Source organism: Oncorhynchus gorbuscha, linkage group LG24 (assembly GCF_021184085.1).
Source record: "Oncorhynchus gorbuscha isolate QuinsamMale2020 ecotype Even-year linkage group LG24, OgorEven_v1.0, whole genome shotgun sequence".
NCBI lineage: Eukaryota > Metazoa > Chordata > Actinopteri > Salmoniformes > Salmonidae > Oncorhynchus > Oncorhynchus gorbuscha.
Window position 1 is genome coordinate 30,206,750 of NC_060196.1, and position 24,201 is coordinate 30,230,950.

Below are 24,201 nucleotides of genomic sequence, written 5' to 3' on the forward strand. Positions count from 1 at the left end.
AATAGTAAAGATAAGGGAAAACCCTTATTAGGGTGTGTCCAAACTTTTGACTGGTATGGTATGTTGTGGCAAACACAACGTTATGGCGCAACAGAATAAAACAAAACACTTGCGAACTGGTTCAAAACGACATAAAAGTTTTTAACCGGAAATATTGCAGCAATTACCAAGAAAGGCTAGTGCCTACCCTACCCAACAAATGACAGCAATAGGCTAATTATGTTTATTTTACAAAAGGCCTACTAATAACCTATCACAATTAAAAACAGAATGAAACAAAACAAGTTTTGCATAATTAAAGTACTGGTTTAGATGAATAAATAGGCCTACAATAATAACAATGATTAACAATGACAATAATAATAACAAAATAAATGAATATAAATATGGGGAAAAAGTTAAAAAATGGTAAGCTACCTGAATAGGGAGATAGATGCACAGTAGTCTGCATTTGTCCATTTGTGTGGTATTAAGACATATTCTGCTAATGTCTTCTATCATATAAATCAAGTAGAATTGAATGAAACGCTTTTTCAAAAGGCTGATTTCTTTTCCAGATCCTGCTAGAAAATCTTCCCTATGTGTTGAAATCCCACAAATGTTTCTGCTCAACTGTATGCCAGTATGCAAATGGTAGAATGAACAAGTTGTGCGTTCCATTGTTATGCAGGTGAATGAGGACCCAAAAGCGACTTAACAGAAACAGAGTTTATTCCAAGTCAAAACAGGAAAACTGAAACCCTCTAGTCAGTAGAGGGGGACAACTGGAGATGCGACCACAGACTGCAGGTCGCTTTTCGGGAAGGCGCAGGCCGTAGCTGAAATAGACACCTGCTCACACGCAGCATCTGAAGAAGGCAAAAACACGACAGGAAGGAACGAGGACACAGAACAGCAAACAAGGATCCGACAAGGACAGAAGCGAAAACAGAGAGAGAAATAGGGACCTGAGTAGTAGCGCTCACCAGTAGCCCTCCGCTTACTGATGAGCTCTGGCTTTTACTGGACATGAAATGACAAAATGTCCAGCAGAACCGCAATAGAAGCAAAGGCGGTTGGTGATTCTCCGTTCCCTCTCCTTAGTCGAGATGCGCATACCTCCCAGCTGCATGGGCTCAATCTCTGAGCCAGTGGGAGGAGATGGTTGAGATGCGGAGAGGGGGAACACCGTTAACGCGAGCTCTCTTCCACGAGCTCGGTGACGAAGATCTACCCGTCGTTCTATGCGGATGGCGAGTGCAATCAAAGAATCCACGCTGGAAGGAACCTCCCGGGAGAGAATCTCATCCTTAACCTCAGCGTGGAGTCCCTCCAGAAAACGAGCAAGCAACGCCGGCTCGTTCCAGTCACTGGAGGCAGCAAGAGTGCGAAACTCTATAGAGAAATCCGTTATGGATCGATCACCTTGACATAGGGAAGCCAGGGCCCTGGAAGCCTCCCTCCCAAAAACTGAACGATCAAAAACCCGTATCATCTCCTCTTTAAAGTTCTGATACTCGTTAGTACACTCAGCCCTTGCCTCCCAGATAGCTGTGCCCCACTCCCGAGCCCGTCCAGTAAGGAGTGATATGACGTAAGCGATCCGAGCTCTCTCTCTTGAGTATGTGTTGGGCTGGAGAGAGAACACAATATCACACTGGGTGAGAAAGGAGCGGCACTCAGTGGGCTGCCCAGAGTAACATGGTGGGTTATTAACCCAAGGTTCCGGAGACTCGGAAGACCAGGAAGTAGCTGGTGGTTCGAGACGGAGACTCTGAAACTGTCTTGAGATGTCGGAGACCTGAGCGGCCAGGGTCTCAACGGCATGACGAGCAGCAGATAATTCCTGCTCGTGTCTGCCGAGCATCGCTCCCTGGATCTCGATGGCTGAGTTGCGAGAATCCGTAGTCGCTGGGTCCATTCTTGGTCGGATCCTTCTGTTATGCAGGTGAATGAGGACCCAAAAGCGACTTAACAGAAACAGAGTTTATTCCAAGTCAAAACAGGAAAACTGAAACCCTCTAGTCAGTAGAGGGGGACAACTGGAGATGCGACCACAGACTGCAGGTCGCTTCGGGAAGGCGCAGGCCGTAGCTGAAATAGACACCTGCTCACACGCAGCATCTGAAGAAGGCAAAAACACGACAGGACGGAACGAGGACACAGAACAGCAAACAAGGATCCGACAAGGACAGAAGCGAAAACAGAGAGAGAAATAGGGACTTAATCAGAGGGCAAAATAGGGAACAGGTGTGAAAGAGTAAATGAGGTAGTTAGGAGAATGAGGAACAGCTGGGAACAGGAACAAATAGGGACTTAATCAGAGGGCAAAATAGGGAACAGGTGTGAAAGAGTAAATGAGGTACGATAGAGAGAGAGAGAGAGAGAGAGAGAGAGAGAGAGGGAGAGAGGGAGGGGGAGAGAGAGGGATAGAAAGAGGGAAAGAACCTAATAAGACCAGCAGGGGGAAAAGAATAGAAGGGGAAGCACAGGGACAAGACATGACAATCAATGACAAAACATGACATCCATCCGGCCACCGCATTCAGCAGAGTCTTTTGTGCATCACATATCACCTACATATGTAGAGTGGAAGCTTTTTGTGTTCATATTGTTGAAATCATTTTGGGATGGTTATTTTATGGTGATATGGGTGCGTCTATTGCTCCGTTCTTATTTGGGAACCCATTGATGGCATCGTGGCATGGAAATTGTATGTATTGTATGTATTACTGCTCATTTTGTTGATGATTGCATCATCCAAAACATTGGCTTATTGAGGGCTGTGAGATGCCCATTGACAAACTCCTGCTGAAACCCGAGGATGGATAGCACTTCGATGTGCACGCGTTTGCATTTTTAAAGTAGGTCTTCAAGCCTTGCAAAAATCCTATAAGATTGTTTTTTGGATATGCTGTATGAAGTCCCACCTGTTCCTGAAAACACGCTCTCTGCGAAATGGAGTGTGTGCCAAATCTTCAAACAGGGCAAGATCAGCCATCTCTCATTTGATTTCCCATTATGTCTTTTATAATATTTCAACAATGTTTTCACTTTCCCAAGTGCCTCTAATTAAACAAATGACATTACTTGATATATATTATTATCGTAGCAAATGCACTGATCTGATCAAATGATATAGCGTGCAAACAGGTGTTCCATGAATTCACAACGTAAATACAATGAAATCGATTTTTTTTATTACACTCAAAATTTCACACATTTTCAACATAGACAGTATTTTCCCCATTCAACGAAGGACAAGCAGTTCCCTTATTCCACCACTTGGCACTGTGTGTAAGCATGGCCATGGCTGTGCATAAAGCACACTCTCAAGCAAACGTTCATACATGCCATGTTCGAGAGCCTCAAAACCGTGATGTAGCATGGATAATTTATGACTGACTGATCTACAAATAATAATGAGTACTTATTTATGATGCAGGGTGATTTGTAGAACAGTCCGTCGGCAGTTGCCTGCAGTCATCTTGATGCTCCCAAACACAGCCATTGATAAATCTGATAAATCTCAAACTTTGTGGGGAAATGATCCCATACATGGTTTAGCACAGATTTGTGCCTACACATGAGGCCACAGGTCATTTGGTTGTGCTATTAGATGAAGCACAGTGTATAAATAAAGTTGTCTAAATACAAAATATCTGACATTGTATTCCCATTTTAACTTTATTTATACACATTTATAAAATATATTTCATTAAATATCAAAAACAAAAAAATACACTTATTTGTTTGGCTAAGCATGACCATCATCAACATACCATTTAAAACATTTGTTTTAACCAAATGCTTTTATGGCGTTAGCAATTGGATATTGTTCATAGAAGGGGGCTATTACCCCCACCTTACCCTATATCACTCAACCCATGCATCCATTGCATTGAAATTAGATGACCATAATACTTTTCTGAAGTAGAATCAGTAGGATGCTATTGATTATTTGCCCACCTACACCACATGGCACAATATGGTTGGATCAACGTTGTTTCCAACCCATTTCAATCCCCCAAAAATCAATATGATGACATATAAAGATGAAAAAACTCGAGACCACCCTTAGTCCACACAGAAAGACACGTAGAAATCTCTCCCTCGCCCACCATTTGGCAAATCTGACCATAATTATATCTTCCTGCTTACAAGCAAAAACTGAAGCAGCAAGTACCCGTGGCTGAGTATGTAATACCTACTTGTTTCAAGCAGACCACCATAGTCCCTGTGCCCAATAACACCAAGGTAACCTGTCTAAATGACTACTGACCCGTAGCATTGTAGTCATGAAGAGCTTTGAAAAGCTGGTCATGGCTCACATCAACACCATCATCCCAGAAACCCTAGACCCACTCCAATTCGCATACCGCCCCAACAGATCCACAGATGATGCAATCTCTATTGCACTCAACAGTGCCCTTTCCCACCTGGACAAAAGGACCACCTACATGAGAATGCTGTTCATTGACTACAGCTCAGCGTTCAACACCATAGTGCCCTCAAAGCTCATCACTAAGGACCCTGGGACTAAACACCTCCCTCCGCAACTGGATCTTGGACTTCCTGACGGGCTGACGCCCGCTGGTAAGGGTAGGCAACAACACATCTGCCACGCTGATCCTCAACACGCGGGCCCCTCAACGGTGCGTGCTTAGTCCCCTCCTGTACTCCCTGTTCACCCATGACTGCGTGGCCTAGCACGACTCCAACACCATCATTAAGTTTGCCAAGTACATAACGATGGTAGGCCTGATCACTGACAATGATGAGACAGCCTATAGGGAGGGGGTCAGAGACCTGAAAGTGTGGTGCCAAGACAGCAACTTCTCCCTCAATATGATCAAGACAAAGGAGATGATTGTGGACTACAGGAAAAGGAGGGCCGAGCACGCCCCCATTCTCATCAACGGGGCTGTAGTGGAGCAGGTTGAGATCCTTGGTGTCCACATCACCAACAAACTATCATGGTCCAAACACAGAAAGACAGTTGTGAAGAGGGGATGACAATGCCTATTCCCCCTCAGGAGACTGAAAAGATTTGGCATGGGTCCTCAGATCCTCAAAAGTTTCTACAGCTGCACCATCAAGAGGGCACTTGACTGGTTGCATCACCACTTGGTATGGCAACTGCTTGGCCTCCGACCGCAAGGCGCTACAGAGGGTAGTGCGTACGGCCCTGTACATCACTGGGGCCAAGCTTCCTGCCATCCAGGACCTCTATACCAGGCTGTGTCAGAGGAAGGCCCTAAACATTTCCAAAGACTCCAGCAACCCCAGTCATAAACTGTTCTCTCTGCTACCGCATGGCAAGTGGTACCGGAGCGCCAAATCTAGGTCCAAAAGGCTCCTGAACAGCTTCTACCCCCAAGCCATAAGACTGCTGACAGCTCATCAAATGGCTACCCGGACTATTTGCATTAACCCCCCCACCCCACTCCCTTTGTTTATGCTGCTGCTTCTCGCTGTTTATTATCTATTATCTATGCATAGTCACTTTACCCCTACCTACATGTACATATTACGTCAACTAATTGACTTGGTACTGGTACTCGCAGTATATAGCCTAGTTATTGTTATTTTATAGTTTACTTTAGTTTATTTAGTTAAAAAAACTCTTAACTCTTACTTTCTTAAAACTGCATTGTTGATTAAGGGCTTGTAAGTAAGCATTTGTTAAGAATTGTTGTATTTGGAGCATGTGACTAATACAATTGGATTTGATGTAATCGACGTGGAAAACTAATTGGGTTTTCAAAAAGTTATCAACATATGGGAATATTGTCTTTTTTTCAACCAAATCTGAAACTAAATTCAATGACATTGTGAAACGTTTTGTTGACTTCACGTGGAATTCACGTTAGTTGACAACTCAACCAAATGCAAATAAAAACTAAACGTCGAACTGATGTCTGTCCCCAGTGGGACATGTATCCATTTGGTTTACAGAATGCAGCACGCTAATAATGACCACTAGATGACACTGTAACACTGTGTTATCGGAGCATGTCATTATAATTGTTTCTAGATGGCGCTGCAGTACACAGTGACTTGAAATTGATCCGTTCATGTAAAATAAAAATGGTTAAAAAATGGTGACTGCAGGACAGGGTACCAAAGGTAACATGGTATATACACCATTGTGTATATCATTAATCTAGTATAAGTATTAGCAAGGATGGTGGATAAATGAAGATGTCTTACTACCATTGAAAACAATTGTCACAATTCTGGTCTATTTAAGGGGGTGGCTCCCCTATAGGCACCAACGTGATAGCAGCTGGGTCTGGTCTGCTTAGTTCATTGACTGTATATGAACCAGACTGTATATGTCCATTTGGGACATCTATTCTTTGTATTTAGACCCACATGGTCTCATAGACCAGACGTAAGATAGTAAATGGAAATCCGAAACGCTCCATTTAGCATGATGTTAACAGTATGTTAAGTTTGGTTTGGTTACATAAGACAGAAGGTTAAGGCAATAAGAAAGTAGAGTGGTTGGTTGGGGAGGATAGGTAGGCGAGTAACCCAAACCTCTAGCAACTCAAAGGTTGCGTTTTTTAATCTCATCATAGACAACTTTAGCATTATATCTAATTAGCCACTTTGCAACTACTTACTCAATTTTATCTACTTTGCAACTACTTAGCATGTTAGCCAACCCTCCCCCTAACCTTTTAACCAAACTCATAACCTCAACCTTGATCCTAACCCTAGCTAATTTTAGCCACCTAGCTAAAGCCAGCCACAACAAATTGGAATTCGTAACATATTGTAAGAACTGCAATCTGTAACATATAATTCAAATGATGTCTAACATATCATAGAAAAAGGATGATGGACATCCACAAATGAATACATCCCATATGAAACGTAAGATTTGTACTACCCTGGATTTACATTTACTATGTTACGTCTAGCCCTGGATCCAGGTTGTACTGTCTGGCAAGTACTGGTCAAATCAACAATGAAAGATGTTCAGAATCAACACTATCTCAGTGTATCTTCCCCTCTGAACTGGTACCTCAGAGGGGAACCAGATTTTTCGGTTGATTCACAACAGTTAACAAAATAGGGTAAAGAACTTACTTATCTTTTGTGAAAGTATAGAAACACAGCAGTTTGATAGGTATAGTTTTTAAAAACATCTCGGAAAAGTCTTCAGACTTCTACTTTGACTAAATCTAGACATCCACGATGAAAACACCACTTTCTTTCTACTATGCATGTAGAAACTCTTGAATCTCAATGGTTGAATGAGATGAGAATCGTTAAGGGTTGTTTACCAGTGCATTTACAGGCTGCTCCCTTGGTTTCAATTCATTCTGTGGAGCTGAAAAACAGGGAAGGTAACACAATAGGATGGCATACCAGCCATTCACACCTCCCAGCCTGTTTGTCAACCATCCAGTTGAAAGTACTGTCTTTCTGCCTGTGGTTTCAGCTAGCAGATGGGGGCTAAGATAGTGAGAACAACCCTGATAATCACCAATTAGGTTCCACCCAAGAAATCATTTATTGACCAGACCAGTGCATTGATTCAATCACACAAGTGATCTGACATCATTCAGTTGTGGCTGCTTTGTGTGATGTATTGTTGTCTCTACCTTCGTGCCCTTTGTGCTGTTGTCTGTGCCCAGTAATGTTTGTACTATGTTTTGTGTTGCTACCATGTTGTGTTGCTACCATGTTGTTGTCATGTTGTGCTGCTACCATGCTGAGTTGTCATGTGTTGCTGCCTTGCTATGTTGTTGTCTTAGGTCTCTCTTTATGTAGTGTTGTCTCTCTTGTTGTGATGTGTGTTTTGTCCTATAATTAAATTGCATGAATTAATTCATTTTAATCTCAGGCCCCCGTCCCACAAGAGGCCTTTTGCCTTTTGGTTGGCCATCATTATAAGTAAGAATTTGTTCTTAACTGACTTGTCTAGTTAAATAAAGGTCAAATAACAAATAAATCAAATCAAATCCGAGCAAACTTGAACTGTCCCTGAAGGAAAACTTGAGCTCCCCTCGAAAAAAAGATGTACAAGTGAAACCAGTAAAATAGCGTATTGGTGCTTTTCTACATTACCAGGTAACTTACACTTATTTTGTATACCTGTGTGTCTGAGACATACAGTATGCTGCAAAATATAGGGATAGTTAGCTAGTTAGCTACACCGCTACATGGCAAAAAAAAAAGTTATTAACTACTGAAAACACTACAAAGATTTGATTTTAGTTCAACCACCAACAAGCTACTGCAAATTTTACTAAAATTACTAGTTGAACTAGATGTAGTTCACTACTCCAACACTGTAAACAGTTTGAAAAAGCTTTTTGAAAAAGCTTTAGTGTACTATGTCTGTTCCAGATTTGATTTGATTTGACAAATACGATTTGATTTGAACACCCCAAAGCCTGAGTGTTCTCGTCCTTGGAGTAACCTTCTGAGGGAAGCACCCACGTCTATTCCGATGCTAATCATCATTCTTAGATGCTGCCTTCCTTTTGAGAGTATGGATGCATAATTACACAGCTGTTTTAGAAGCCTGGACACATTTGTACAAACCGTGCAGCACTACATATATTTAATGTAATTTGAGTATCAATTATTTCTAAATTAGAATTAGAGTTTGAGCCCATATTTCAGACACATGGTTTTGGCTGGTTTTGGGGATCCAGTCTATTTACTAAGTCTATTTCCATACTTAAAATCACTTTCAATAGATATTCTCCATTGGGCATGCTTTTTAAGAGTAGGTTTAATCTGCACTCAAGGCTTTTCAATTTGACAGGCACACTATTTGTGCTGGCATTAGGACAGAACCCTGTTTTAAATACAGGGTTGTCAAAACAACACATAGAGCAGGGTCGACCAATCTGGGGACTGCAGGTGTTTGGTTTGGCCCACCAAGTAAAACAAATATTTAGGAATTCAGTCTCAGTTTACTGTTAAAAGTTAGAAATTAGAATACACAAGTTGCAATTTCGAAATGTTCCACATATTATGTCATTCATTGGCAGTCACTCAATTAGCCCATGTCAGCTAACATTTTTTAGATTGCTAGGTAAAGGTAGTCTCGGCAGTTATCTAAATAGTTTTGCCTGTGAGGTTGCTGCCCCCCCCCCCCCCAACCAAATCTCGCTTAGAGTCTCTGTGATGAGGCAGCCTTAGACTGGCTTAATCACCATTTTAAAGGGTCTTTAAAATGTATTTAAATATTGCCTAAAAATGCGTGTGGATGTGTGGTTTGGACAAAGTGCACTATCTACACGTTTAGGTGTTCCTGATGTTAATTGTTTGCTACCGAGTTGGTTGCGCAGGTGGAAGCTAGGTGTGGTGAGTTACATAATTAGTGTGTAGTTCACCCATGAGTTATGTTCTATTTGATGTACTGTAGCTTTGTCTTTTTAAACTGAAGTATGACTAAATATGGCAATTTAAACTAATGAATGCAATTCATTTAAATCATGTTTTCCACAGTGTTACCTGGTCTAATTAATACATTGAAGTTATTGTAATCAAATGCTCATTCTGATTGGTTAATAAGTGTGCGCAGAGTTGAGGAGCAAAGGGATGAATCCTGTCCTTTTCTCTCAGCTCAAGGTTGAATATCATTTTACAATGTGCTCCACAGCAATGTGTTTGTTGCATCCTGTATGTACAGCAGAGGAGGCTGGTGGGAGGAGCTATAGGAGGATGGGCTAATTGTAATGACTGGAATGGAATTAATGGAACGGTACAAAACATATGGAAACCACACAGTTGACTCCGCTCCATGAATTCCAATCCAGCCATTACAATGAGCCTGTCCTCCCATAGCTCCTCCCACCGGCCTCTGACGTACAGGCAGTTGATATCAGCTGTCCTGGTATACTCTCTTTAGTCCCAGTAAGGAGATAGTTAGGCTCTGTTTAGAGCTGCAAAATGGGTTATGCTGTTTAACATTTAGGCCTAGTCTTAGCTACAGTTGGGACCCTATTGAGAGGCTGGTCTTTAGACTCACCCTCATCCGTAATTGTTGTGAGTTTTCGCATCCTGAATGTTGGTGCTATGGGCAACTGTTTTCGTGACAAGCCATGTTTCCTGAAATCCTGCATCTGCAAGACATTGTTTTTGTACAATCATGGGTCCTCCTTATTCCCACCTATTACCTCCCTTGGCCACTCTGGGTCTGCACTTCTGCCTGATGAGCTTCCCTGATGAACACAGAGCACTGCAAATTACAGTAGGTGTGGAGTAGGAAAAACATTGGTACAATGACAGCAGGCCAAATATTTCCATTCCAGCTATTTTATTATACACAGCCACAAACAGTCAGTTAATGCAAGGGAGCTGAGGGACCAAATAAATAGAGTTAGAAGGCCTATCCCAAGTTTTATTAGGTATTCAATCAAGTCATAACATTTTATGCCATAATGCTAATTGTTCATGGTATACATAGAATGTCTCGCTCAACAAATGCAAATTAGAAAATAATTTTCCATAGCCATGAACTGGCGAGCCATATTGTACCTTCCCTTGTATTTCCACACCACTCTGATTGCGTTGTCAGTTGTCAAGGGGGATGTTGCCAAGGATGGCTCTCCAGTCGTGGTGGAGAGAGCTTTCCTAGCAACCACTTCCCCTGCTGGCCAAATCATCATGTAACAGGGCTCATCCACCGAATGCTTTGGTGACTCAGAGACGTCTTCCTCTTGAGTGAGCGCTGTGAACTGAGGGTGGGGTGTGAGCATACAACTTCAGCAGCAAGGCCTATCTATTTGTCAGGTCCTTAGAAAGCACAAAGGACAGCTTGTTCTCTGTTGGAGGCCTGATTAGATCATTAACTACACAGCGATGGCCACCTCAAGTTGGCCATAATATCCCCCAAATATGTCAGTGTGTGGTGCATAGGCCTACTGACCTGATATGCTATAGAAGTGAGGTTGCGGCAAGTTAATAATGAACATTTCTTTGTAGTTTGGAGATTAAATACATTCCCAGTATACTATATGATCATTGCACAACTATCCACACTCATTTTCCCAAATTACCTGATGTTTAGCCTACTGTTACTTTAATTCTACTTTTCCTTCTTTCAAACATTTTGTTTTACATTTTCAATACATTACAAATACTATTCTTCTGATAATAATCTTCATAAGAGCTGAAGGTAGAAGTTGCATGAGTGACCACAGATCTAGAATCAGATACCAACTCCAGGTCCTAACGAAACTTCTCTGCCTTCTCCAAAATGGAAAACTGACCCTAGAACAGTGTCTACTCTGTATAGAGGCAATATCCCACTTTCCACTGGCTCGCCCATATTCTACGCATGCGCAGCAGCTTGCTTTTGCTGTCGCAGTGGAATCCACTATGCTGGCAACCAAAATATAAACGTTGTCAAGAGAAGACCTGCAGGTATAACAAATATATGGGTCGTGTCGATGCTGGGATTTTATATTGTCCGCTTGCATGGATTGCTGCAGTTTTGTCAAGGAAATCAATCAATCCAATACGCACCACGTGGTTTGGGTTTGTCCAATTGGAGCAACGCTTTGATACCCGAAAGCGTGCCCTTTGTTCAGGATTTCGCCAAGTTATCAACAATATGGTCGAATTAACTTTTATACAGCAACATGTGGACAAAGAATATGATTTGTAACGGCAAGATGACCATTTCTGGATATATCAATATTGTTTTTTCTCCCTGTGGCAGTGAGTGTGTAGCCTACAACTTTTTGGCAAGCATTTTGCCATGAGCTTATTCATCACATGACTTCCCTTCCCCCACCCAAAGAATGATGAAGAAGTCGGACATGTTTGAGGGAAATGTGTTGAAAAAAAAAGTATCGTGATGGAGGACAAGGAGAAATTTGAAGTAAAGTTTTGACTTTGCATAATGGATTTACAAATTGAGATTTTTAATAGTTTAATTTGATGTAACCCTGGGAGTCAATTAGCAAACTCTTTTTTTGTAGGTATTTAGTCAAGATTAAGACACATTAATGTATGTTTTATTTCAAGTTTCATTGTATTTAGAAGCTTTGAAATGTATACTCTTTGTCCGTATATATTGAAAATCGCGAGGATTTAGTGGAGTGACATTGAAGAGAACGTGTAACCTTGGTGTGGGGGATGGGTATTATCGTTTGGGAACCATTTTGTAGAGATTTAAAACTACCTTTACGAGTTTCTTTTTGTCGAAGGTTGGCATTTTGCTGATAATTCAGTATAATCTAGTTTGTTGCACGTGGACTTCGTCGAATGAGTATCTTGGTATGATAGGAGATGTTTGGGGATTTAGTTGTCTGTTAAATGTAGATATAACTAACGTTAGGGTTTTCTCTGGACAACTAATGTCGAAGGTTTGTAAGATTTATAGTTATGATTTAGTTGAACTGTTCAAATCGTGAATGCGGCCTACTTGGGTGTTATTGAAGTTGAGCAACTTTTCTCTAAAATTCTTAACAGATGCGACCTTTTGCTAGAATGTCCTCTTATAGTCATTTTTAAGTGGTTGTGTGTATCCGAAATTCTTATCTGATTTGATAACTATTTCAGCAAGAGTTGAGAATTGCTGTGTCATTCAATGGAGGGTAATTTCCTTTGCCACTTTAGCTTAGTTTGCTTTATCCTCCCTAAGACATTTTAAAACCTCGGCTTCAGTGTGAGTTAAGCTATTGTGTCCAACTGTTGTGCTATTAATAGTATGTCAGGCCTTGGTTGAGTTCTGACATTAGTAGGCCTCGGATAATGGTAGCCTTTCTTGTAGTCAGAAATAATTATTCCTGGTAAAATATGTAGTTAGGTCAGACAGCACGTGGTTTGAAACTAGGCGTTATGATCATCGCCCTTTTGATCCAACGCAGGCTGTGGTATTACTTGTACACTTTGTGACACATCTCATGTATGCACAGTCAAGCTCGTGTGCACTTCAAGATGGCGCTCCGTCAACACAACCCAAATGCGGCTACACGGAAAGAAATGTGTTTAAGCGCTCCGCCTACGTTAGCATCTGATAGATACGTGTCAGTGAACTCGCTAACCAATGACTTGCCATCTGTTTACTCTGGAAGTTCGCGCTGGAGTTTCAACGACCAATCATTCTCGTTGCTTTGCCCACGCTGACGTAATGTAATTTGATAAGCGAAAGGGCGGGTTGTTGGATGTCGCATTTTCGTAATAGACTACGTAAAATAACCAATCAAAGTACACATTTTGAGTGCTGGGAGGTCTAGCCAGTAATATTGCGAATGTAGTTTGATTGATAATAACAATATGCGAATAGGTTGGATGGGAAGCATATAGGAAAACAAATGGTGTTTGGAGGTGTGGTTACTTTGGATGACATGTTCAACTGCGAATAGAAAATTATAGGGCGTAGTCTTACATTCCGTATCCAATAGAATGCGTGGTTGGTCTATAAATTGTCGGGCATAGACGCGAGGTGCCATTTCGCTGAAGCAGTGATCAGTTGGATTCGGTGGGGCCTGGAGGAAAGGACGGGCAAAACAGGAACTTGAATATTGATATTTAAACAGAATCCGGATCCATCGCGATGGAGACGGCCATAAACCCGCCCCATGACAGGTACCGATCGGACTAATTGAATTTAGGTTTGCGATGTGAAAGCATATTGTTGCATTAGGAATAGTATTCACTTATAAACGGATGCTTTCTGATTACCGACATGTTCACCGAACGTGTTAAAACCAAGACTTCTCAGTCGGTATAGAGCGTTTGTATAATTTTGCAACCAAAAAACAATATTGGACAATTGTCAGGATGTGACCACTCGTCAATCTGCAAAATAGAACAATAATTATTTGGGACGCCTGTCGTTTAAATCGTACTGCACCGACGCCATCTTCCCAGCGTCTCGGGTAGCTAGTCCTTGCGGTAGTAGGATTGCCTAGCCCATCTGGCATGATAACAAGCGAACTAACGTTAGTTGGTGATATCGCTAAACTGGATTTACTCGAGCATAACTGTCTTTTGCTTTTTATTTTCTCTTCCTCGTGGTTAATGTCTGGGTGAATGTTTAAGCGAAGTTCTTTCACATTGTGATTGTTTGGTGGGTATATTATTGCTCAGTAACTGGCTACCATGGGATAAGTTTGCTGGGTCAGTTAAGTTAGTTTCTAACTAGCAGACGGTCAATGCTCGTCGGGAGGTCTACTTTGTTACTTATCTATTTCCGTTAACTCGAAGTTGGCAAATTAATGGATATAAGTATATGGTATAGCCACGATTGTTAGCCATTGAAAGCTCGTCTCGAGTGAAAGCCAACTAAGTTAACTGAGCTGTTTTGGTAGTCACATAACAATAAGTTACTTGCTAATATATCTACTTACTGCATCACCAATGTATTTGAGTATAATTAACTAACGTAGCGGTGATTCTGGTTTGGTAGACGAGGTAAGCTGGGTTGGTAGCTAACTACTGGGTTGAAGTATTTGGCGAGTCTCGTTCTCCTGTATTTGGATTGGGAGGGATGTATTTGGCAAACAGGGTGGTAAACGTTACATGTCATGGCTGAATTACGGTTATGGATAGTGCTGATCATTTAGCCGTCATATAATTTCAGCCTAACGCCGGGTCATTGCAATGTTTGTTTATTTTATCAGCATGTGCAAGTCAAGTATCTAATTGTTGGATGGGGATAGTTTCCCATCAGGTCCTTGCAGTGGCCTCACAATCTATATTCACTACTTTTTTACTCACCAAACCTGGAAAATATTAATAGACATATATTTTTTTGTAACCGTCAGGGTAATATGTACATTGGATAATGTTCTGTGTATTACGGTCTTCCCAAACATTTATTTTTAAAGGAAATGTAGCTCGTGGTGTTTGTGTTGCTGACAAGTGTCAGTGATGTAAGTGTTTTATGTATTTTAACGTTTTTTACTTTTATAATAAAGTACACTAAGTGTCAAATGTGTTTTCCAACTTGTATCATTTGAATACCAGCTGATATTAAGCTACAAGTAGAAGGAATATCTGTGACTTGGATTGTCATGGTCAGCATAGGCTACAAAACCCATGTTTCAGAGTTTCTTGAAGAAAAACAGTCTTCATTTTGTTGGTAACGGAGCAAGTCACTACAGCGTGGCTTCCATGTAGGTTACGTAATGGGCATGGTTTGCATCAGTTATTTGTTTGTGTCAAGGTAAGTTACAGGTGAATATACAATTCTGGTTGGGTAGTCTCATCTGGTGTTCACTTATGAGGAAGATGCAGCTCTACTGATCTAGTCTGATTGAAGGGGACATGTAGACACAGCCTACAGTATATAGAATGGTTGGTAATGGCCTCTTTGATATTAACTTTTTCAAAATTGGTCAGTTCATCTTGAGAATTTGAGTAGTGGGGATTGATCGTAAACATTTAACCCCTACTTTTCTCTCTTCTGAGGACCAGGCCCTATTCCCTATCTTATGCAAGCACATGTCACCCAGTTGCATCACTGGCAACTTTTCCATATTATTTTAGATTGTCCCTATAGAGAAAGTTAATTCCTGGTAGCAATTATGAAGAGACCTGGAGTATTTGTCCATAAGTGGCAACTAACAGTGCACCTTTCCAATACACATAGCTAATGTTCACAAGGACTAGAACATGAATACAAGCTTTTTGCACCGTTTTACTGGTCTATATAAACTCATTCGGTTACGTATGTAAATAAATCCGCTCAATTTAGTCAATGGTGCATTTGAACAGGGTTAGGTAGGGTCACCTGTGATCTGAGTGACTTGATCACTGCACTCTTTATGATTCCTGTTAAAACGTGTTGTATCTATCACAATGCTAGATGCACAAACTACAATTGACTCTGGACTTGGACTTCTACTTTGGGGGGGGGGTTCTAGTTACCATGTTTTATAACCTTCCAGCCAATGGAATCAAGTCGTTAGCTTTGTTGCCAGGGAGATGAGAAATGGGCAGTTGCAAGCAATGGAGGTGTTGTCTTCCCCCATTTCTATATCATTGCTCCCCTCTAAGCCTCTGGGTGTTTAATGGCAGGACAATGGGATCATATCACCAGTATAATGGTCACTGCATACCAGTAAATCCACCGTTTCATTTAACAGGCTGCTTGTATGTAACATGTTATGTCACTATGTTTGGTATGAGTATAACTGTTGCTGTGTATGTCCAGCCGGGCTCTTATCACAGTTTCAACAGATAACACTGTTTCTATTGAGACTACTTCCAACCCACAGCTATTATCAGCCATGGGCATTAAACCACAGCCAACAGAAAGGTTTCAACAGTCAAAGGGTTCGTGGTGTAACAATGCAAACTGCTCAAAGCTAAATATACCCGTGCATCCTTGTCATGGTGTATTGCGTAAGCTTTTTGGCTACTTGGTGAACCTCACAAATGCCTGCCTGGGGCCAGCTGTCCAAGAACTCCTGAAACCACACCCATATATATAATATTTTCTACAGTCTGTCACAGTACTGGTAGCCTGGCTAATCCTCTAGTTTCTGTCAATGCCAATGAGGCAGTTGTGACTCAAAGCTCAATTGAAACTGAATCATGGTGAGAGGGGGCATTAGTCACTATTGACTGGATATTTTATGCTAACCTGTTATTTAAGACTTTGAGTGGGCTACCTAAGTAGAAGGCTTGTTCAATGAGGGCTGCTGCGTCATCCAATACCTTTTCCTTTCTCCACCTGCCCCGTTGCTCTATGCTTATTCCCTCCTCCCTTTCCGTCAACAGCTCCCTGGGCGGGGTCGACGTAGGCCTGCATGCCATCATGGCGATGGAGAAGGGCCCGCCGGGCCCCGGAAAGCGCATCCGGAAACCGTCACTGCTGTTCGAGGGATTCGAGGGCCCGCCGTTGCTCCCCCACGGGCAAGCTCCCCCCTCTGGGTCACCACGGCCCCTGGTGTACGACACGAACCGGCAGGGCCGCGCCACCAACCAGCTGCAGTTCCTCCAGAGAGCCATGATGAAGTACCTGTGGAGGCACCACTTCGCATGGCCCTTCCAGGAGCCTGTGGACGCCTCCAAGCTCAGCCTGCCTGTGAGTGTCCCTGCAAGCCACTGTTCCAGAGAGCCCAGTCACATTGTACCTTAGCCAAACTCAAGACGGACAGCGGATATTTCTCGATAGATGTTCAAATCATTTAATCCTATTTGCATATTAGGATGTCTCAGTTTTCAGACCTAAATAGAACTAAGGTATTGAGAATAGTCGTATGTTAGGTTGGGAGCTTTTCAACAGTTTTCTAAAAGCCTTTCTTCCAAGCTTCCAGACAATACAGCGCTGAATAGGCTCCGTATATGTATTATTAGCACGGCAGCGTTAAGTAAACGTGCTCCTCTCTGCCTCAGGACTATCACAAGATCATCAAACAGCCCATGGACATGGGGACCATCAAGCGGCGCCTGGAGAACAACTACTACCGCAGCGCCAGCGAGTGCATGCAGGACTTCAACACCATGTTCACCAACTGCTACATCTACAATAAGGTGTGTGTGTGTGTGTGTGTGTGTGAGACAAATGCTGTAACCACAGTTAACATTTTCACTGTCATAAATGAGCCATTAACCAGCGGCTACTTGCTGGACACTAGGGGGAGTCAAAACGCCATTTGAGTTTAAAAAGCTCAACATCGTATTATCTATTTATATTTGACTTCTCTGGAAACTGTCAGAGCTACAGCACTAATAAACCCCGTCTTATAGACTGTCTAAAGATATCACCCATCTGATAGAGATGACGTTGATCTCACATCCTATTTTGAGAAGCGATGTGCCCTAAATGTAATCTCCAGCCGGGTAACACTTTTCCATGGTGACTGTCTCCCAGCCAACAGATGATATTGTCCTGATGGCCCAGTCCCTGGAGAAAGCTTTCCTTCAGAAGGTTGCCCAGATGCCCCAGGAGGAGATAGAACTGCCCCCTCCTCCACCACGGGGAAAACCGGGCAAGCCAGGCAGAGGACGCAGGGCCACAGGTGAGCACCGGGGAGGGGGGGGGTGTGACTCTGTGTGTGGTTAATGAATGTGTTTGAGAGTGTTTCTTTTTGTGTGTGGCTATTTTGGGGAAATGTGTTTGATATTGACTCCTTCTGTCAGATAATGTGAATATGAATAATATCTACATGTATATCTATCAATCTATATATCATATAATATGCCATTTAGCAGATGTTTAAAAAAAAATCTGACGCGACCTAGTGATGCATACATTTTTCTTATGGGCGGCTCCATCGGAAGTCAAACCCTCAATCCTTGATGTTACAAGAGCTAGGTTTTACCAACTCGGCAACACAGGACCACATGAATATGTGTAAACTCCCACGCATAACCACTTTTTTCCCTCTTCATTTGCCTCAGTACCAGGAGGAGTGACGACTGCTCACCAGGTCCCGGCAGTGTCCCAGTCCGCGTACTCTCCCCCCACGCCGGATACCCCAGAGTCGCTGCTCTCCACCCCCCCCACAGACGCTCCTGGCCAAGAGCCTACCTCTCACCCTCCACAGTACTCCTGCTATGCTAAGCTTACCCCCCACACAGCCCACAGCCAAGGTGCGGTGTTCACTTACCCCTAAACTTCAAAGTTGTTATACAATTTACCTGATGGCCATGCAACCGTTTGTGCTACTTTAGAGTACCTACTGCAACAATGTTAGCCGGAAATTAGCGACATCACCCGACATCGTCTTTTCTTTTTGTGTGTGGTTTCTTTGTTTTGTTATTTTCTTGTTCTGTTATCCGAAATGGTAAGCTTTCAGCCAATGACAAGAGCCCCTGTCTCTCTGTCTCCCAACAGAAAAAGGGAGTGAAGCGGAAAGCAGACACCACCACCCCCACCACCATGGCCATGCCCATCACCGTGGGCGTTGGCGGGATTGGCATGGGCATGGCCGGTGGGCCCGACTCCCCGTTGACACTCACCTCGCTGGGGGTAGGCCATGGCCTGGGGCTCGGCATGGGGATGGGTATTGGTATGGGCCGCGGCAGAGGCACGGCGGGCGCCAAAGCACCTGCAGGGAGGAGGGGAGTCAGCGGGCGCCCTATCAAGCCGCCGAAAAAGGACCTACCAGATTCTGTGCAGCTCCAGCCGGTGCGGCGCGGCAAACTGGGCCAGCAGCTCCGGTACTGCAACGGGATTCTCAAAGAGCTGCTGTCCAAGAAACACGCGGCGTACGCCTGGCCTTTCTACAAACCAGTAGACGCCTCCATGCTGGGCCTACACGACTACCACCACATCATCAAGCAGCCCATGGACCTCAGCACCATCAAGGTACATGCCTCGCCACCACAGGAGGTGGCTGGCACCTTATTGGGGAGGGCGGGGCTGGGGTTATTGTCTGGAGCGGCATTAGTGGAGCGGTATCAAATACATCAAACGTGGTTTCCAGGTGTTTGATTCCTGTTCCATTTGCTCTGTTCTGGCCCTGACTATGAGCCAGCAGCCCCCTGTGCTCCACCACACATCTGCATCAAGCACCATGAAGGTAGACTGTCAGTCATTCTGTGACGTTAACCTCCTCCCATCTCCCTCTGCAGAGGAAAATGGACAGTCGAGAGTACCGGGACGCCCAGCAGTTTGCCGGCGACGTGAGGATAATGTACTCTAACTGCTACAAGTACAACCCTCCAGACCATGACGTGGTAGCCATGGCACGCAAACTACAGGTACGGGTCAAAACACATTTTAAGCACGGAGATGTATCTTTTCTTGGCTGAGTTTTTTTTTTTTAAGTCTTTGAGCAGTAGGCTGGTACAGCTGAGTGCACTGATCTGATGCCTTCCTCTCGTTCTCTCCAGGACGTCTTTGAGTTCTGCTTTGCCAAGATGCCCGACGAGCCTGCGGCCCCTCCCGCTTCCATGGGTGGGCGCTCCTCATCTTCTTCCTCTTCCTCCTCGTCCTCATCTGAGAGCGACCCCAGCAGCGAGAGTGAGAGCGACAGCAGCCCCAGCTCGGACAGCGAGGAGGAGCGAGCACACCGCCTGGCCGAGCTGCAGGAACAGGTGTGTACACAGGTAGACTGACCCGGCCCTGCGCCCACCGCAACACCACACCACACACACACACATCAACATTCACACTACGTTACATCACAACATTTTAGTCATTTAGCAGGCGCTCTTATCCAGAGTGACTTACTCTTAGCGCTGTCATCTTAAACCAGCTAGATGAGACGACCACATATCTGTTGTAGTAATACATTTTTCTTCAATAATGTAGTTGTCAGAAAAATCAAGAAAGTGCAGGTAATAAAAATTAAAATAGATGCACAGTATATATATATATATTTACTTGTTTTTTTAAATACAAAAGTATTTATGTAAACCTGAGCTGGAAGTGTTTTCCACAACAGTCACTGACCGTGTCCTCTCCATGGTCCCATCAGCTGAAAGCAGTTCATGAGCAACTGGCAGCACTCTCCCAGGGCCCCATCGTCAAGCCTAAGAGGAAGAAAGAGAAGAAGGACAAGAAGAAGAAGAAAAAGCCCGAGAAGCATCGGGGAAGCCGGGTACCAGTCGAAGAGGATACACCCATCCGGCCGGCTAAAATGCCCAAGGTCACCAAGATGCCGAAGATGTCGAAGACACCCAAGAGCAGCAAAGGGGGGAGCTCCACACAGGGCAAGAGGAGCACTGGCAAGAAGAGCAACAAGAGCAAGTGAGTTCCCTCTACTGGCAAGCGGTGTCTATCGATTTTAACATCTCTGTCATGATATGATTTATTTACTTCGTATTATAACCATTCCCAAAATCTATTCCTGACAAAAGCAAAATGTTCACCTTCAGGATTGAATCATTAAATCACACTCTCACGCTCAGGTCCTCCAAGAAGTCTCAGGCAGTGACGCTCAGCATGCACCAGATGAGCGCTGCCGCCATGCTCCCCCACTACGACTCCGAGGAGGAGGACGAGGTGTCGCCCATGAGCTACGACGAGAAGCGCCAGCTCAGCCTGGACATCAACAAGCTGCCCGGGGAGAAGCTGGGCCGCGTGGTTCACATCATCCAGGCACGCGAGCCTTCGCTGCGCGACACCAACCCAGAGGAGATAGAGATCGACTTTGAGACGCTCAAGCCGTCCACGCTGCGTGAGCTGGAACGTTACGTCATGACCTGCCTCCGCAAGAAGCCTCGCAAGCCCTATGGTGAGGGAGCTTTTGTGTGTAGCCCCCCGTCCCCCTCTAATGTTCTCTGGTCCCTGTTAAGTGTCCCTGGTGGGCCTTTCTGTCACAATTTCACGCAAATGTCATACAAATTTCAAGGGTTTCACTGGGTAGCATCATAGTGACTTAGTCTCTGTTTATTTGGATCGGTTGGTGGATGCAGACATTGCATCATCTAACCCCATGGTCTCCTCTCTGTTTGTAGGGAAGAAAGGTGGAGCAGGGAAGTCCCGGGAGGAGTTGGCTCTGGAGAAGCAGTTGGAACTGGAGCAGAGGTTGCTGGATGTCAGCGGGCAGCTCAACTCTGGCAAGAAGCCTCAGAAAACCAAAGGTGAGTCGGAATAAATCTGCATCAGTGCCCAAAGAATAGACACATCAGACATGACAACTACCCTGAGCAAAAATATAAACACAATCATGTAAAGTGTACGTCCCATGTTTCATGAGCTGAAATAAAATATCCCAGAACTGTTCCATGAGCACAAAAAGCTTATTTATCTCAAATTTTGTGCACAAATTTGTTTACATTCCTGTTAGTGAGGATTTCTCCTTTGCCAAGATACGCCACACCTGTCAGGTGGATGGATTATCAAGAAGCTGTTTTAACAGCATGATCATTACACAGGTGCACCTTGTGCTGGGGACAATAAAATGCCACTCTAAAATGTGCAGTAATGTCACACAACACAATGCCACAGATGTCTCAAGTTTAGATTGGTATGGACAGGCATAAGCTGACAACGAACACAATTGCATTTTATCGGAGGGAATTTGAATGCGCAGAGATACCGCGACGAGGTCATTGTCATGCCATTCATCACCCCATGTTTCAGCATGATAATGCACGGCTCCTTGTTGTAAGGATCTGTACACAATTCCTGGAAGCTGAACATGTCCTAGTTCTTCCATGGCCTGCATAGTCACCAGACCTGTTTGGGATGCTCTGGATCAACGTGTATAACAGCATGATCCATTTCCCACCAATATCCAGCATCAACACATAGTAATTGAAGAGAAGTGTGACAACAGGCCACAAGCAACAGCCTGATCAACTATGTGAAGGAGATGTCTCACTGCATGAGGCAAATGGTGGTCACACCAGATATTGTCCCGTTTTCAGATTTGTTTTTGAAGGTATCTGACCAACAGATGCATATCTATCTGTAAATAAGTCATGAAATCCATAGATTATGGCCTAATGAATTCATTTAAATTGCCCGACTTCCTTATGTGAACTTTATCTCTAAAATCTTTGAAATTGTTGCATTTCATATTTTTGTTCAGTATACTTTCTGAGCATTCAGAGATGTGGAACTACAAGCCAAAATGTATTTAAAATACATTTTCTCTAATGTATGGCCCTATCCACCTTCATAGTACTTCATGAAAGAGATCAGCTCAGGTCTTTGCAAAATGTGTGGGTTGTACATTATATCAACATTATATTCCAAGTATTTGACCTTGTGTCTATCGGTTTCTCTCTCTCAGCAGAGAAGCCCAGTGCAGTCGAGCCCCACGCCGTAGCGTCTCGCCTCAGCGCCAGCAGCTCCAGCTCAGACTCTTCCTCATCTTCTTCTTCGTCCTCCTCTGACACCAGTGACTCGGACTGAAAGCTCCAGAGGGATGGGCATTGAGCCCACGAACCCCAGACAGGACAGAGCAGGACTGCCAACAGAGCTGCAGGCGGGTCAGACTATAGTCAGAACTGACCCGGAATTAAAAAAGATGGGGATGTGTTGAGAGAATCCAGTCCCAACAGAAAGAGTGTATGGAGAGAGACTGGGTTTTTTCATTGCTCTAGAAACCTAGAGGGTTGACATAGATGATGCGTTGTCTCATAGGTTAAAGAGCCGATGGCAGGATCCCTACTGGCTCTAGAAAGATGGCAGGATCTCAAGATGGCAGGATCTTTACTGGCTCTAGAAAGATGGCAGGATCTCAAGATGGCAGGATCTCTACTGGCTCTAGAAAGATGGCAGGATCTCTACTGGCTCTAGAAAGATGGCAGGATCTCTACTGGCTCTAGAAAGATGGCAGGATCTCTACTGGCTCTTGAAAGATGGCAGGATCTCAAGATGGCTGGATCTCAAGATGGCAGGATCTCTACTGGCTCTTGAAAGATGGAAGGACCTCAAGATGGCAGGATCTCTACAAGCTCTAGAAAGCGAGGAGGATAGATAGTCCAGAACTATGGGATCATCTCGTACTATGTCTTTCTCTCCACGCTTTGTGTATATACTATGTACGAATATATAAATATCTATTTTTCTTTTGTAAAGAAGAATTTTAAGGAATCCCCAAATGTGGGGAGAAAGTAAAGGTGTGGACAGGCTGTTTTTCATTTAGTTGTTTTATGACAAGGAGTTAGAAGGTAAAGTGTGTGTGTGTGTGTGTGTGTGTGTGTGTGTGTGTGTGTGTGTGTGTGTGTGTGTGTGTGTGTGTGTGTGTGTGTGTGAGAGACTCGCACAGTAAACGCAGCCCTGCTTAGTTTCTCATCTTGTTGATGCAGGTGTTTGATGTAATTCTGCGTTGTAAAGCACCTTGGTTCAGTATACATGAAGAAACCGAAGAGCATCAAGACTGCAACATACGCATGTACTTCTACAGCCTGAGAGGGGTGTCCATGGTACACAAATGGTTTAAGTGAGCTAACTTTTTCCTGCGTTTCACTCTGTAAATGACCTGTTTATATCTTGTGACCAATCTGCAAATAAATTGTGAGGACATCTCAGCATTGCCCACACGCAAACAGATTCTTCCCTTGTTTTGTTCTGTCAATTGGATATGTCCAGGATGTGTCAAGTCTACAGACTCCTGAAAGGGTCACATCTCTCTTGCAAGACATTATAACTTGCATGAGTAATGCACAACAATGACTATTTTGAGACTTCATTTTATCTGTGGGAAAAAAAATATTTTTCTAGATGGTATCTTAGTAGGGTTCAGTGGGGTGGTTAAATGCTGTCCTTGTGTCCCCCGGGTCTGATTCCCATAGTGTTGCACTACCAATGCTTTATGGCACAAAACCACACTTTATTTTAACAACTTGGCCTTTTAACATTTTGGCAGCTGAATGTTTTTT

At 43.6% G+C, this 24,201-nt stretch overlaps 1 protein-coding gene across 1 annotated transcript; it reads left to right on the forward strand.

Annotated features, from left to right (window-relative positions):
• The first annotated feature begins 11,846 nt into the window (after window positions 1-11,846).
• On the forward strand, window positions 11,847-23,872 carry LOC124011995 (bromodomain-containing protein 2-like). The gene is given in 13 exon segments (XM_046325319.1): window positions 11,847-13,551; window positions 16,693-16,999; window positions 17,311-17,448; window positions 17,789-17,936; window positions 18,319-18,416; window positions 18,418-18,510; window positions 18,755-19,228; window positions 19,495-19,623; window positions 19,756-19,959; window positions 20,343-20,614; window positions 20,776-21,101; window positions 21,325-21,450; window positions 22,611-23,872. Coding segments are annotated over 13 exon segments (2,466 nt in total). The 5' UTR covers window positions 11,847-13,519; the 3' UTR covers window positions 22,730-23,872.
• Window positions 23,873-24,201: the final 329 nt, after the last annotated feature.